Genomic DNA, 16,619 nt, shown 5'->3' on the forward strand with positions numbered 1-16,619 from the left:
CTTGTATTTATATTATATATAAATATTTAATATATAAAGCTAACATATTTTCCTATATATATATAGTATATATATATTATATATATATATTATATATATATATATATATATATATATATACAGTATACATATATGTATGTATGTGTGTGTATTTATATATACAAAACAAATATACACAGTACACACACATATAGTATGTAAACATCAACTTTTATTTAGAATGCGATTAATCGTTTTGCAGCCCTACTTTAAAGTCATCCTAAGTTTTACCTTTCTGTTCCAAAAGAGTGTTTCTCTTCTCTTCCTCCTGCAGTTGTCCCTCGGTCTCTTTTTTTTCTTCGTCTAATATCTCCAGTTGTCTTTGCAGTTGAACTAGCTGCTTACGCAAAGCACATTCTTCCAGTTCAGCCTCTAGAGCTTTTACCTGCAAACAAATGGGTCATACTGTATGGCGAGTTCAAGTCGGGAAAAGTGTATTTACGAGTTGAATGCACAGGTCAAACGAGTAGGAAAATCAGGCATGTGTCAGTGGAAAAAACATGTCGGACACAATGGATGTATCGTCTGTATTCAGGGGCAGCGCCAGAGAATTTTGAACGCAGGTGCTGAAGGGGTGCTAGATCATTGACAGGGGGAGCTGGGCAATTAATAGTAAATATGACCAAAATATGTTGTTGTTATTATCATTATCATTAATAAAATAGCCTAAATCGCCCACTCGATTTTGTGACATTTTATTACATGATTATTTGGTTCATCACAATTTAATTAAAATTTTTTGTTTTATGAAATTAAACAAGTACCCTATAGATCAGTCAGTTCCCAAATATTTTTGTACAGTCCACCTAAAATTCACTGAACAAGCATTATTTCAGAATGTGAGTCAAAGGCAATATGACATCAAAAAGCACTGGGGATATACTTGTCTCAAACTAGAGCCTTCGCTCTCTGTGTATTGATGACCAATGTGGCAAGCTGCTGGGCATCGCCACAGCTGCTTCTCAGATATGTCTTATACACTCTCAGAAAAAAGGTACAAAAGCTGTCACTGGGGCGGTACCTTTTCAAAAGGCACACCTTTGTACCTAAACAGTCCATATTGGTACCTTAAAGGTACATATTAGTACCTAAAGTGTACATATTAGTACCTAAAAGTTACAAAAGTGTACCTTTTGAAAAGTTACCGCCCCAGTGACAGCTTTTGTACCTTTTTTTCTGAGAGTGTAGTGTAGCAGACAGGACAAAGATCTCTCACATGATCTCTCACATATGGAAAGGACAAAGGAGTAGGGCTGCTATATGGCGGTTCCCTCTGACGTTAATTTAGATTAATATGTGCAATAGATGTGCATATCAAGTGTTTATGAGAAGTGTGGGAGTATTATCGCGTTTACTGCATGACATGCAGGCGCCCCCGCAATCCCTTGCATTTTAGGCTATTCCGTCATTTTTGGTCATACAGATAAGAGTAGCCTAATAGGCTTCATCATTCGTAAAAAACTATTCCTGCTTTTATTTATGTACACTCACAATAACACCAAAATGTTGAACTTTTGTAAAATAGAGAAAATAAACAGGATGCGCTTTCTGCCCGTCTCTGTGAAATGGAGCGCGTCACAACAATGAACCGCTACTTGCCTCACAAAAATGAAATCTATGAAAAAAAAATCTCGAAATGTCTACTATTGAAGAACCAATAATAATAATAAAAATATTCTCTATGTAGTCCGTATAATCAAAGGTGCATTTCTTAAAGGCATTTCCATTACATGTGGAGATGACGAATCCGCGTCGGCAACTTCATCTTTGCAGCTGACACTGACTGAGAAAGCACTAGTTTATTAATAAATAATTAAAATATCTTATTTTCCACGGGCATATTCATAATCATTACTTTTGCCGGTGCTTTGTGGGAAGCTTTATGCACGCGCTTGGGCACGGAATAGGCTATACATGCCTATATGCCTAAAGGATGGTTTAGTAATTATTATATTAATCAATTTAATATAAACGTGCGACTAGTTGACTAGAAAAATCTTTAGTCGGGGGCAGGCCTACCTGGCAAAAGGAAACGATCCAATTTTAAAGTAAAATGCTATGACATTATAAAAAGTGCAACTGCAAATCACGTCACGTTGCATTGCATGAGTTATGCATGCGTTATGAGTCAAATGCTTTTGATTTTATTTCATTTTTGGGGGGTGCTCTGGGGGTGCTTTGGTCTTTCTTGGGGGTGCTGAAGCGTGTCTATCGCAAACCTTAGTAAATCACTTTTCATGATTCATTTAAATACTGTCCTCCTACAAATGCATATGCAATAAGGTCAGCCGTAAAAATAATTGTGTCCACGTCTTTTCATCACTAATTTATCACTGAATGTGTTTAGTAAATCCTGCCAGTAGGGTTTGTGCTGGTTACTAAATCTGGCACTAAAAACTAAAACCAGTCATTTAAATGCAATTGAATTCTGGCATTAATTTAGGGTATAAAATGATCTGTTTGAGATTTCCTGAAGATTACATTTATTGAAGGTTATTACATTATTAGAACACGTTTAATGATTAACATTAGGTAAGTCAGATGAATGCACAGCGCTATTTAGTGCCTAATTAAACTGGATTTGTGTGGCTATTGAATATTATAATTAAGTGAGTAAAAAAAACAACGAGTATTAGAGGATTAATATTTATGAAAGGATTTAAGTCTATGAAAACCTCTAGCTGACAATGTTAAACACACTGAAAAGGGGTTTAGTAGTTGTCTAATCCTATCATGCAATTAATGATTAGGCTTATTGTGTTCATTGTTCAGGGTTACACTTTCACTGTTTTTTTTTTTTTATCATTAGCTAATAAAACTGAAAACCTATACTATAGTTTTGCACATACAATTCAAATTCAAATTGTGAAGCTTCACCTACCTTCTCTTGGTGCTGTATTCTCTCTTCTTCTAATGTTTTGGTCACACTGGCCACATCTTCTAAAGCTTTGAGCAGTTGCATGCTGGGATCTGCTTGCTGCAGCAGAATCATGCTCTGTCTGTTTGCTTCTTTCTGCTTCACCATCATCTACAGGGGAAAATGAACATTAGGAAACAACTTAATTTTTCTTCTTTAGCTATTAAGAGATATTAAACATACTACATTGATGCAGGGAGTCAAGGACAATTCATACTCATCAGTCAATAAATCCATTTATCTTCTCTTTAGGTTGGATTTTGAGGTCACCGGGTCACAGTTTGTCAGAGCGGGGACTTAAGCTGTATTGATGCAGTGAATTCAGATGTGTTTTGTTCTGTACCTCATGTGCATAGGTCTCTGCTTTCTGCCTGAGGCTCTGCTCCAAATCCAGCTGCTCCTTCATGTTTTCATACTCATGAGTGGCCATCATAGACACTAAAGAGATAAACAATGACACCTGATTCATTCTACTAAAGCAATAAACCTGGTCAAATCCTTTTAGGGTATTATACAAAAAAAATATTATAAAAGACAGTATTACAGGCAACAACCTAAATGTTACAAGTTTTCTATTTCACATAAATGCTGTTCATTTGAACTTCCTATTCATCAAAGAATCCTGGAAAAAAAACGGAATAATATTTTCAAAGAAATATTAAGCCTCACAGCTGTTTTTAACATTGATAATAATACGAAATATTTCTTGAGCAGCAAATCAGCATATTAGAATGATTTTTGAAGGATCATGTGACACTGAAGAATGGAGTAATGATGCTGAAAATTATATATTATATATATATATATATATATATATATATATTGAGAACCAGCTCATAATAGAAATTGGTGGTATTGTCTCTTCACTGTCATGGAATTCTTGCATATAAAACAAAAACTGGTTCAAAATAAGAACTAATTCTTGGTTCCAAGCTCTAAATAACAATGTGACTTCACACAAAAATATAGGCTATATGTATATATACTTAACTAATATATAGTCACATGTCTGCATATATCACCTATTTTATATCATGGCTACTTCCATCAAATTCCATTGGCAAAATTGTCATTAAAACAAACAAAACAAAATTAAATCCACTAAAGGGTGAGCATGTGCAGGACAAGTTCAGCATAAGCCAGTGCAGCATTTGACTTGAGCTATGCAGTTTCAGAATAACAACACAAATGAGCAAAGAGGGAGCTGGGAGGATGTCAAAACAAAGTGCATCACCCCCAGCTGGAAGAGAGGGGCTTCCTGTGGTGAATCTTTTACAGATAATTTGATCGGGGACTGTGACATGCAGCCGGTAGTGAGTGGGCTGGTGGGGAACATTAATCTTCTTGGAAGGCACATGCACAGATGCACTGCACAGATGCACTGCAGGCCGTTTGAGATGATGTCATGCTCATGCATTTGAATACATTTGAGGAAATGAAGCGGCTCTGCGTTTATAACGTCCGTACTCACCCCTATTGAACCTCTTAATGGTCTTGCTTTGCTGCTCAATGGTTTTATGAAGCTCCTTCATCTCGGCCTGCTCCTTTTCAGTCTGTAAATTAACATGAGGCACATGTTTCAGCTAAGAAACTCAATTAGACATTGTTACTTCGGTATCCTTTTAGGATCAGCAATACCGCAGGTCTCTAAGGATTCATTTCAAGCTTATTTATTATTCATTAACAGGTTAAAATAGCACACATTGCAGTCCAAGCCCCCATTCACTGCCATCAGGCCCGACTGAGCTCGATTTGAGTATAAAGTTTAAATGTTGCTTTGCTACTCACGAGTGCTGTCAGCTCCTCTATCTGCCTCTGCTGATCTTGAAGCTGACAGGTCAACTGCTTCTTCTCCTCCAGCAAAGAACTCACGGTTTCTTGGAGATCTGTGGAAAAATCAGAGGTTGCAATGGACGTACCCTTGATATATATGATGACAGAATGCTTGGCCAAGGAAACTGTGCATAGTTTTATGAGATTCATTATGATATATACCTTTGACCTGCTGCTTATACTGTGAAAAAGGATCAGAGCCAGGATCTTGCGTGTCAGTCTCTTCTTCTAGGGAAATGCAGTCAGAAATACTGGGCAGCAGCTCGTCCAGACACGGCCGTGAGGACAGGCTCAAATACTTCAGCTTCCTGTTCTCACAGTTCAACTAAAAGAGGTCAAAACAAAATTATTAACGCCCTAAATTAGTGTTATTTGAAGTTTGCCATTTGCCATAGCTATGCTTGCACTATAAAAAAAAGAATGTAATTTTAACAGTAAAAGACTGTAAAATACGGTAAAAACCTGTTAAATGGTTAAATACAGAGAAAAACTGTAACAAGATCTAATGGGACATTTCATGTAATTTTACAGTAAAATATTGTTTAAAAAATACATTTGAATTTACAGAAAAAAAACTAACACTGATTCTCTGACTGCTCACATTAGATGGGTTTTCATTGAAATAACTATGTTTTTAAAACAGTAAAATACTGATTTTAGTAATTTGGCATATTACCATTTCACTTAATTAAATATGTGTTTTTTACCGTAAATTTAATTCAGTTCTGTAAAACTTCAAATGTTGCTCCCATTTTCTCATGGTAAAGTTCTGGTACACCACAACTGCTTTTTATTGACCCTACAGTATATTTAACAGATTTGTATTTATTTATTTTACATTGTGCTAAAATTTAACAAAAATGTTCTGAAAGATTAATTTATGAATCAGATTAATCTGAATCTCAAGTTCAAATTCACAGCCAGTACATTCTGCAAAAGATCTCTATTCGTGTTCAACACTTACTGTATAACCATGTTGACTGATTTTTTCATACTTATATTGCTTTATAGTAAACAAATATATGACGGATATAAGAGGAAAGATGTCAACAAACAGAAATAAACTGATAAGATCATTAAGATTGTCAGTTACACTTCACAATAAGGTTCCCTTTGTTAACTATAGTTGATGCATTAAGTAATTAAGTGATGCATTGTTAGTTTATGTTAACTATTGTAGTTAACTAATGTTAACAAATGGAACCTTATTGTAAAGTGCTACCAGGTTTTCTAATGAAACGGGGACAGTGTTGTTGGGTAAACACCTTGGTAGCCAGAGCCTCTGCATTTTCCCGGCACGATTTCTCAATCTCGAGCTGGGTCTGTAGCACATTCACCTCCTCGATCACCATTTGGGAAACTGTGCAGAGAAATCAGATGCATTTATGAGCAACTTAAAGCACTTCAGGTCATATTTACAGTGAAATCCATCATGCAGGAACTAAATCTAAATCATTTAGATATAAATCTAGATTCTATACATGTTTTAGATATACAGTAAGTATCAGCTATATCTTTTACAGAATTTCTTGAAGTTAACGTCAAGCTACCTCCTACACAGTTCATGAGGGGGCTGTCAAATCCAGAAGCACAGAAATGATTCACAAGGGTTGCGTTTTAATGTATAAAATACATTTAAAAGGAAAAAACTGTGTTGCATGAGCCATTAAAACAGAAATGAGGCACATATGAAAATATATGACATGACTTGATTCATTAACAGCATATAAAACAAGGATTATAAAAACAGTAAAAAGTACATTTTCATTTAGATGTGGTTTTGTTATCAGTGAAACATTACCAGAGTCCAATGAGATGGACAGTTATCAGTTACACACTCACAATAGGGACCATTTCCCAACACTTTGGGTAACATTGATGGACTGTCGTTACAAAGCACTGGCGTGGTAACTCTATACACTACACTGGCCTCTCAAATACAGGATTGGATGTCATAGCAATGCCAGAGCAGCTCACACCAAACAGACTCCTGATCAAGTCATTGGTGCATTGCACTATTTCTAAAATACATACAAATAGCATTTAAAAAAATGCAAACTTTCAGCAGCTCTTTAAAGTGGTAAAATGAAAACGATAGATTTTTTTATATTACATAATAATATGTGTATGAGACAAAATATTGGTAATGCATCATTTATGTCTGTGCTTTTCACAGGAAATGAGCAAGAGAGGTAGTTTCTTATACATTATTCCATGAAAGGCTGTTGAATTATGCAGGAACGATGCGTCTCTCCACATGCAGTCACAGCAAAGTACATCAACGGCCTGCCCTCGAGCCCTTCCCCAGAATTAATAACCCTCCTCATTTTCTTTTCATTTGGCAACATACTGTACATTGTGAGAATGGAAAGCAGGTCGTAGTTAATGCATGACCTCACTTTGACCCCTTATTCAGGGGGTGATCATGATTCTGATATCACATCATATTAGACATTTGACAACAGAAAAAAGCAAACATGCAAAATTAATATGCAAAAGTTGATCATAATTAATAAACACGGATCAAACTGTTAAAACAGCTCGTAGAATAGCATATAATACTTATAAATAGGGATGTAATGATTCACTCAACTCACGATTCGATTCACGATTTTGATTTCACGATTCGATTCGATTCACGATTTTTTTTAACAAAATGAGATTTAAGACAAATTATAAATTAAATGTGTCCTTTTATTATTGCTTGGACAAAATACTGTACGTTTCTTTGTGAAATTGAAATATAACACTATAATAATAAACTAATATAGCACTTGCATATTATTGCTCTTTTGTTGGTTTTGATTGCTTCTATTGTCCTCATTTGTAAGTCGCTTTGGATAAAAGTGTCTGCTAAATGACAAAATTTAAATATAATGTAAATGTAATTAACAAAACTAAATTTAAATTTTAAAACAAGTAAAACACAACAAATAAAAGAAATCTCTTCATATAAACAAATTTGTCTGTGCTCTTTCCATTTAAAATTAGAGGCAACCACTGCATTTTAATCTTGATCCAAACAAAGATGCTGCATACATGCAACATGAGCAGTTTTTAATCTAAATTACATTGTATAATTTCGAAATTTGAAGCAAAAACAGAATGGGTTGACTTCAGTTTTGTGAAACTATGCATAAAAAATATCTGCATGAAACAGAAACAGCAGATGAGCTGAATGAGACGCAGGTTCACTCTCTGCCAGCAGATGGAGCTTAAAGCATTTCCTAGGTCTCCGCTGTAAACAAAGCAGCGCTGCATTTATTAATTTTAATATGCGTTATACAGAGGCAAGAGGAAAAGAAAAAATACCATCGAAAGACAGTAAGTTCCCCTCAGACATACATTCATATAAACTCCTACCCCTAATTGAATCGTGATTTGTTTAGCATCTCAACCGATTTGAATCGTCACATATTTAAATCAATTTTCAACCGGCTCGCGGTTAATCATTACATCCAGGGTTTGAAATTAACACCTGAAATTAAATCACTAGCCAATTTGGCGGGTTACTTTTCATAAGTTATGTTCACTCGTTAATTTCTTGGGGAAGTTCATGTAAGCCAAATCTGCACTGGTTTAGTGCAAATACTGAACTCATGAGACATTGTAGCGTCTGGACCAATCAGACAAGATTTTTCATTTGACACTCGTTCATTTCTTGGGGAAGTTCATGTAAGCCAAATCTGCACTGGTTTAGTGCAAATACTGAACTCATGAGACATTGTAGCGTCTGGACCAATCAGACAAGATTTTTCATTTGATTTAACAAATCAATTATTCATTAGATTAACAAACATTCACAGACCCCTCACCCAATAAACATACTGGGTGCTAGGATGTCTGCAACGACACCAGGCCCCCCCTGGTCCCCATGGCAACCATGACACCTTTGCTAGACCAGATACATTTACGACCTAATGGCATGTTGAGAATTACCCCTCTCACTACAATTTCCATAGGAAAGACACAGTGCACAGTAGAAATGGATCTTGAGAGGCGTGAATCTTCTCAGACCTTAAAGGCCTCACATCAGTGACCCGCCCCGGAGTCGGTGATTTGGTTGAATTCTGAGAAGATGAAAATGTGAAAATGTGAGCTACAATGCTCCAGGACACCCTAAGTTTTGTGACTTTTCCATTCACCAAGAATCTCTGACGCAAACTGTTTTTTTTCCATCAACCAACTTCAGCAAAGATCAACGTGAGCCTTCAGATTGCATCAAGCCTCTCTTTCAGACAGACGAGACGTGCAAGTATTCAAACTTAGTTTTATTAATTGATACATTAAGTATCATAACGCACCTTTTTACAACTAAGAATCTGATGTTTCCTTCAGGTTGTAAATCTGCTGAATATCAAATGGTTCCATAACTTCATATTTTTATTTCTCTGCTCTTTAGTGCTTAAGCTTTAACCCTTTCCTATACCAACTGTATCCGTGTGTGTGTGTGTGTGTGTGTGTGTGTGTGTATATGTGTATGTTAGACAAGTTTCAGTTTTTATGTAGTATGTTAGACTAGTTTAAGTGTTTATGTAGTTAATAGTCTTACTTGTATCACACTTGACGTTGTTCATTGTTTGCTCATAACTGGAGTCCCTAATCATGCAGATTTATGCTACAGGCTCTGTGTAGAGTTGTACAGTAAGAAAAATATTTCCCTTAACCAGGAAATTAACGTTCTTAGAATTGACAAGACAGTTGACCCTGAGAGGTCAAGTAAATATCTACAGCGGATCTAAATATTTATAATTAATTATAACTAGTTATGATTAATTATTCATATTTCCCCATGAGCTGATTCGCTACAACATCATGACATTATCGAGTATATTGCAAAAAACAAACAAAACACACCTACAGAGGCACGCATACGCGACGTGATGAAGTCTGGTTAGAGTAAACCAACACAGGCTTTAGTTTTAACTTTATTTAAATTTATTGGAAAAGCTTAATTTCTATCACTGCTGTGAACTGACCACACAAAATATGAAATATATCAAAAACTTTAGGAGTCAGCTGTCCACGGTAGTCCTTAAGATATCAGCACAATAACACACTCAGCAAAATATTGTCTAATTATCTTTATCGATAAAATCCCAGAAAATATTGAGATATTATTTTTTGTCAATATTGCACACTCCTAGTACTGACACAAAATGATTTGCAACGGTCGCTTTGTCCCGCCCAGTGTAGACAGCCTCAAACTGTTGGTTTATTTCTGTCTCTTTTTTTTTTTTGGCTAGTTGAAGTTATGAATGGCCGGTAACTTAAAAATTTAGTAGCCAAATTGGCTGGTGAGTGAAAAAGCTACTTTCAATCCCTAGTTACATCCCTACTTATAAATTACTATAATACTATTACATTAATACTATTTAAATTCAGCCAGTTTAAGGCACATTTTTCTTATTTTTTCTGTTAATATGCAGGATGGGCAGCAGTGCTGCAGTGCTGCAGTGCGCAGATCTGCAGAGTCAATGAGAGAATAACCTGACAGTTCAAAGTGAAGTTCACAGCTCTCAACAGCTATCAGAGCTCTTGCTTAAAACAGAAATCTAAAAGAGAATTCAGTAATGCAAATGTCCATAAGAGAAATGCATATCAGAAATCATCCAAATATGCGCTCCATCGATTTTTTTTTAGCTTACTGATCCATCATAGCCACTGACCCAACATATAATGCTTGCTATTGCCTTCAAGCATACTGTGCATTGTGCAATCAAATGTAGATAAAGAGCAGTTGATATTTTTCAATTAATATGAACTAATGAAAAAATAGCGGTGTATCAATATATTGTGTCACAATGTGTATTGCAATACAAAAAATGTGACAATATACAGTATACAGTAAATATATATATATATATATATATATATATGAAAAGTTAATTTGCAAAAACCGATAAACGCCACTTAAAAAAAAAAGAGCTGATTGCCGTGCATTATTTTCCACATATAGCGCGATCTGAACCCTAAACACGTTTTGTCAAAAAAGCCGGTTTTGTCCACTTTCAAGGCATCGCGAGTTACAAAGAGTGAAAAATTTAAGGGGGTCTGAATACTTTCCGTACCCACTGTATATATTGGATAGTGATAATATGAACTGTGTATAGTTATTTAGAGATATTTAATTTGGCATCAAATATATTTATTTATGATTTAATGCCATGTCAGCATCAATGGCTATATTCTTGGCAAAAAAGAATTCAGTTGCATCACTCAATCAACTCAATCAATATCCTTTCAATATAACGTTTACAATAATTTAACAATTTTGTCTTAAAAAGTCAACGTACAAAAGAAAAACAATATAAACTAAAATAACAATTATATAGATTATTTCAACTTTATGATAAAAATTCTCAAATTATTTCAGGAGAAATCTTTTTAAAAATTTCAATTAATATAATATATAATTTGGCATCAAATATGGTAAACCCAGAAGGTCACACATTTGAGCTTTATTTAATCAAATGTAAGCTCTTTAAACTTAAATGTATGTAGTCAGTAAGTGCAATCATATGTGTGTAACATAATTTAGTATTTCTAAGCTGAACAGTATTTTTCTAAGATGGATGAAGTCCATTTCTGATGTAATACCAAATGTATGATTTTAATGAACAGTACTTTTTGTTAACTGTTTATCATATGTAATAATTTTTTAAAAAGTACCATTTTTAACAGAGATCAGTATCTTGTATTGAACTGATACGTGACATCAGTGTATTGTTACACCCCTAAAAACAAATGTATACACTTTGTATTAAACCAAAATCGCAAACACTAAACACTGCTGAAACTGATTGAAATTTTAAAGTCAGCTACCTAAATGCTGGATAAATCACCAGACCTGGCATTTATTAGTTAAAATAAAAGCAAAACAGTCTATGCACATCTGGGTCATTCACTGATTCTGAGTCAGGGTGTGCAAGTTTGCACGTGCCGCCCATGAAAATAAAGCAGCACAATAACAGGGGTGTGGCTCCCTCTTTCCCTTGCAGATCAGTCCAAACTCATCTGCTCAACTCATTTGGCTTCTAATGACTGACCGAGAGAGCCCTGCTTCTGGGCTTTCTTCTGTGAGCAGATTCTAGGTCAGCAAGTCCAGCACGCCTAATGCTGTACGAGCAAAATATGGCTCTGCGGAGTCAGTCGAACAGAGGCAAAAGCTTAAAGAACTGCTGCAGAATCCTCTCCAGACTGCTTCAAATAAGCATTTGTCTGCCACTTTAACACAACCTTGGCTGGCATTAGTCTAAAGCGCTTCCGTCCCAATTTTGATCACAGTGATTAAGCTCTTTTAATAAATCTCAACTCCAGCACTAATTGTGCCTGCGCTTGAAACCCATACTCCAAACCCAGGACGGATGTGTAGACTACACTCTAAAAAATGCTGGGTTAAAAAGAGACAAACCCAACCATTGGGTTGTTTTGACCCAGCGGTTGGGTTCAAAACAACCCAACCGCTGGGTCAAAACAACCCAAATAGCTGGGTTTGTCCCTTTTTAACCAAGTGCTGGTTATATTTAACCGAGCATTTTTTAGAGTGTAAATATTAAGGATTCTCTCTTTCCACCCATAAACGGTAAGATATGTAAAGTGTAAAGGTAAATAAGCTGAGTAATGGGGCTGATAGCTTAACACACGGCCTGTGTTTTAATTTGCATAAGTGCAGAGGGTATTCTTAATGAAGCTCACTCAGGCGTCCCAAAGAGGAGGTGCTTTGCCAGACGCAGATCCAGTACCTCCCAGATACTCGACAGCAGCTCCCCTGCAGCAGCCAATCATTAAACAGAACACAGACCAATCACGTGCACCCAGCACAAGACTATTGTCCTGTATGACAGCAACTAGGCCAAACTGCTGTGACATTTGCTGTGTCATGTTAGCCAAGCAAGAATTTGTGCCATTTAGTGAGGCTGAGGTTATAAAATAAATACACTGCCATTTCATTACATAAAAAAATTAACAAGTGTGGTACAAAAATTGACCGTAACTCACAAGGTAATTGTGAAAACGTCATGCATTTTGCTTTTCGAGGCATTCGTATTGAATGTATTTTCACTAATTCATATTCAGGGTGACTTGCATTTCAGAAATGATATGAGAGTGCATGAGGGGTTTGGCTTGAACAACAATGGAAGGTTGAAAAGCGGGTGCCTATATATTTTCTACTGATAAATAATTCATAATTGGTGATTTTTAATAATTTACTGATATAACAAGACAGTGATGAGAGCTGAATTCAGCCTGGTCTACGTTGCCTCCCTAGGGAATGTCTGACAATTCCAGGACTCCAATAAAAAGAAGCCTAAAGAGTCTAAAAATAAAACCGGATTCATCACAATATTCACTTACAACTACAAAATTGTGAACTAATATTCACAATATCCAACTTATTTATGAAAACAGGCTTCCAGGTAAAATGATATCCTGATATCCTTTATCATATCTACAATTTTACATATATAACATGTTAATTAGATATTGATAATTTGATATAAATTTCTAAGAGAAATATCACATGCAAATTGACATACAAAAGTATATTCATACTGAATCATAAATAGGACTCTAACAGAGAGAATCTGTAATGTTTTCCCAAATAAGTAAAATATGCTTTCTTTAGTATTCTCTTCACACGTAACTAGATACTTAGAGTTGAATTTCCATTCAAAAACATTAACAATACTCCACAATGCTGTGTGTGTGTGTGTGTGTGTGTGTGTGTGTGTGTATGTATATATATCTATATATATATATATATATATAGTACAGCAACATTGCAATGGCATCTTTTAATGAGCAAGTAAAACCATGTTAAATGAAACCCTATTTTTAATCTTGCAGAGAAAAATTAGCATTTTCTCACCTGTGAACAATTTCCTGATTATGCTCCTAAAGCTGGCAGCCGCTGGAGTGTTGTCAGAGTGCTAACAAATTAGTTAGTAACCGAGGCTGGGTTTCCTTACATGTCACAAAATGGAATGGAAGCAGGTAAGGTCACCTTAACACTAATGCATCTCCACGGTCAGTTCCCGGTAGCCATAGAGACCGGAATAAGCGCTAACACCTACAATAATGGAGCATTGAGAAGAGCCCCCAGGTAACGTCATGATGATATGGGTGAGGGCAAGGGGATCGGAAATGAGATAAGACAACACCGAGCATCAAGTTAGTGGGAAGAGCCAAGTGAGATCATCTTCACCGCCTACTCTGAGTGAAAAGGTGATGTATGGAGTTCACTGAGTTCACTCAGGTTTGATGGACACCAGAATCATCACAAATACGAAACAATACACTTATTGTACAACCTTTTTCGAATTATGTGGTTAAAGTGTAAACCAAAGAGAATTTAAGACTTTTGGCCTGGCTTGGTAGTGAAATGATGCATTCAAGTCCTCCTGGGAAATTGGTATTGACGAGTTGGGAAGTTGTAATTACGATGTCAGGCATGTTCAAATCACTTGGTCAGAGCAGTTCAGCAAGATTTTGTTCTACAAAACGATAAATAAAGAATGTGAATTAATCTGTTTTTGTTTTGTTATGTTTATATTAAATGTATAAAGGTGCTGTAAATTTAATCACTACATTATCTCGTAATTGTATAATACTGTTGTATTTTGTAGATGCAACTTAGTTTTATTGTAAATAAAATAAATCCACAAATTTTCATACATTTAACATCAATATTAGTGGTCGACTGGTTGATCCGTTTTGCAATTGGCACCGATAGTCTATTGCTTCTGTTAATGTTAGTTAAAGGGGTCATATGATGTTGCTAAAAAGAACATTATTTTGTGTATTTGGTGTAATGAAATGTGTTTATGCGGTTTAAGGTTAAAAAAACACATTATTTTCCATACTGTACATTATTTTTTCTCCTCTATGCTCCGCCTTTCTGAAACGCGTCGATTTTTACAAAGCTCATCGTTCTGAAAAGTGAGGTGTGCTCTGATTTTCCAGCTATCCAGTGCGTTGTGATTGGCCGAATACCTCAAGCGTGTGACGGAAATGTTGCACTGCACACATCTGAATATTTGAGTTGAAGTGTTCTGGAACAGTGTTGTAAATACAACTTAACCACTGATTTCTAGTCGTGTCCTCTTTTGGAAGGCCAAACAAAGTAGTTTCGCTTTCACAACGAAATACACCGTCACACACTTGAGTGAGCGGAGGCCGGTTTGAGAACGGCGCGGCCGGCGGATTCGACACACACACGGCGGATTCGACGAAGGAGCGTCCGGCGGGCTTGCGGCAACCACATGTGACGACCCCGGGCTGGACACCGCTTCGTCCACGGTGAAAGCCGATCCGGTGATCCACAGAGATTTCCTCAGCAACCAGCACGGATCAGCTCTAGGCATGATGAAGCGGATATCGTCCTCTTTTGGAAGACCAAACAAAGTAGTTTTCTCTTTCACAACGAAACACAGCGCCTTCACGACATGGCGGCAGCAACAATACTACAGCGAGAATAAAAGTTACGCCTTCTTTCTTTGCGTGAACATTTGGGAGGCGTTATACAAATCTTCCCACATAGTGATGTAGACATGTGGGGGAGTGTTAGCCATTTTAGGTAGGCGTGGTTGACTCTTAACTTTTATAAAGAATATCTCTTTGGATTTGAGACTTTAGTCTTTGCAACTTTACAGATCTTCGTTATGCACCAAAAGCTTGTAACACTCCAAAGAGAAAGGAAAAATTTAAATCGCATCATATGACCCCTTTAATGAACTATGACTTTTATTATTTTACAAAGTATGGTTCAGTACTATTTTTTTAAATAGTAAAGCACAGCTGTAGTTTTCATTCAGTATCCATTTTAAAAACTATACAGTTGATTAAACCGTATCGTAAACCGTCTGAACACAACTCAGAAACTCTGAGCTTAAAGAAGTTTCTCACTTGTAATTACGGCTTTCCGGTGACATTATTGCAATCTTTCTGACTTGACTTGAAAGCACAAAAAAACAAGCCTGCAAGGGTTAAGTGGGGTGCTATGAAGAAATGTTGTATTCATTTGTGAGTAAGGATTTGTGGTCCAGATTGAGCCGGGATCTGGACCGCAGGATGCTAATTGTTGACCTCTGGTCAATACAGAAGATCAGAAAATGAATTTGCTGCAGTAACAGTAATGATATTCAAGTTACAGACCGCACCTATAAACAGAATCTACTCTATGTTGCATATTGCAATACTTTTCTTCCCATTTTAATGCATGAAAAATGGAAATAAAAAAACAGCAGAAGATGACTTAATTGATCTTACCCCGTTTAATGTGCTTGAGTTGCATCTCAGCCTCATCTCTCTCTGCAGTGAGTCTCTGGCACTAAAGAAGAGAACAGGTGATGCAATATTGAGAAAACTATATAAAGAGTAGTGACAAATTGCACAGTTTGAGAGCATAGTAGTTGCTAAAACATAACTACACTACTGTTTAAAAGTGTGAGGTTACTTAGCAAGGTTTTTTCCCCAAATAAATTAATACTTTTATTTAGCAAGGATGCATTAGATTGATAAAAAAGTGACATTAGAGACTTTTATAATGTTACACAAGATTCCTATTTTAAATAAATGCTGTTCTTTTGAACTTTCTATTCAACAAAGAATCTTTAAAAAATGTATCCAAAAATAAGCAGCACAACTGTTTTCGTTCAAAAAGTTGACATTCGAAAGCATGAAAAAAACTTTTTTTGTACTGCAAATCACATAGGATTACATATAACACAATAATATATCTTATTCACATTATTCAACCTCCAAACAATCATAGTGTTTTTTTTTCAAAGTAATGAGGTTCCCCTGCCTGAAGCAGATGTAGATGTGA

The 16,619-nt window shown here is 35.9% G+C and overlaps 1 protein-coding gene across 1 annotated transcript in view; it reads right to left on the reverse strand.

Moving 5' to 3' along the window:
- The window catches only part of shtn3 (shootin 3), a 33,016-nt gene that overhangs the window by 7,616 nt on the left and 8,781 nt on the right, over positions 1-16,619 (reverse strand). Inside the window, exons 2-9 of the mRNA XM_016289664.1 lie at positions 16,061-16,121; positions 6,055-6,149; positions 4,952-5,114; positions 4,745-4,842; positions 4,428-4,509; positions 3,300-3,394; positions 2,921-3,067; positions 271-424 (exon numbers count right to left, since the gene is read on the reverse strand). Of these exons, the coding sequence (XP_016145150.1) occupies positions 271-424; positions 2,921-3,067; positions 3,300-3,394; positions 4,428-4,509; positions 4,745-4,842; positions 4,952-5,114; positions 6,055-6,149; positions 16,061-16,121 (895 nt within the window). The remainder of the gene's footprint in view (positions 1-270; positions 425-2,920; positions 3,068-3,299; positions 3,395-4,427; positions 4,510-4,744; positions 4,843-4,951; positions 5,115-6,054; positions 6,150-16,060; positions 16,122-16,619) is intronic.

The sequence above is a fragment of the Sinocyclocheilus grahami genome, unplaced genomic scaffold, assembly GCF_001515645.1.
Source record: "Sinocyclocheilus grahami isolate Dianchi unplaced genomic scaffold, SAMN03320097.WGS_v1.1 scaffold250.1, whole genome shotgun sequence".
NCBI classification, from domain to species: Eukaryota; Metazoa; Chordata; class Actinopteri; order Cypriniformes; family Cyprinidae; genus Sinocyclocheilus; species Sinocyclocheilus grahami.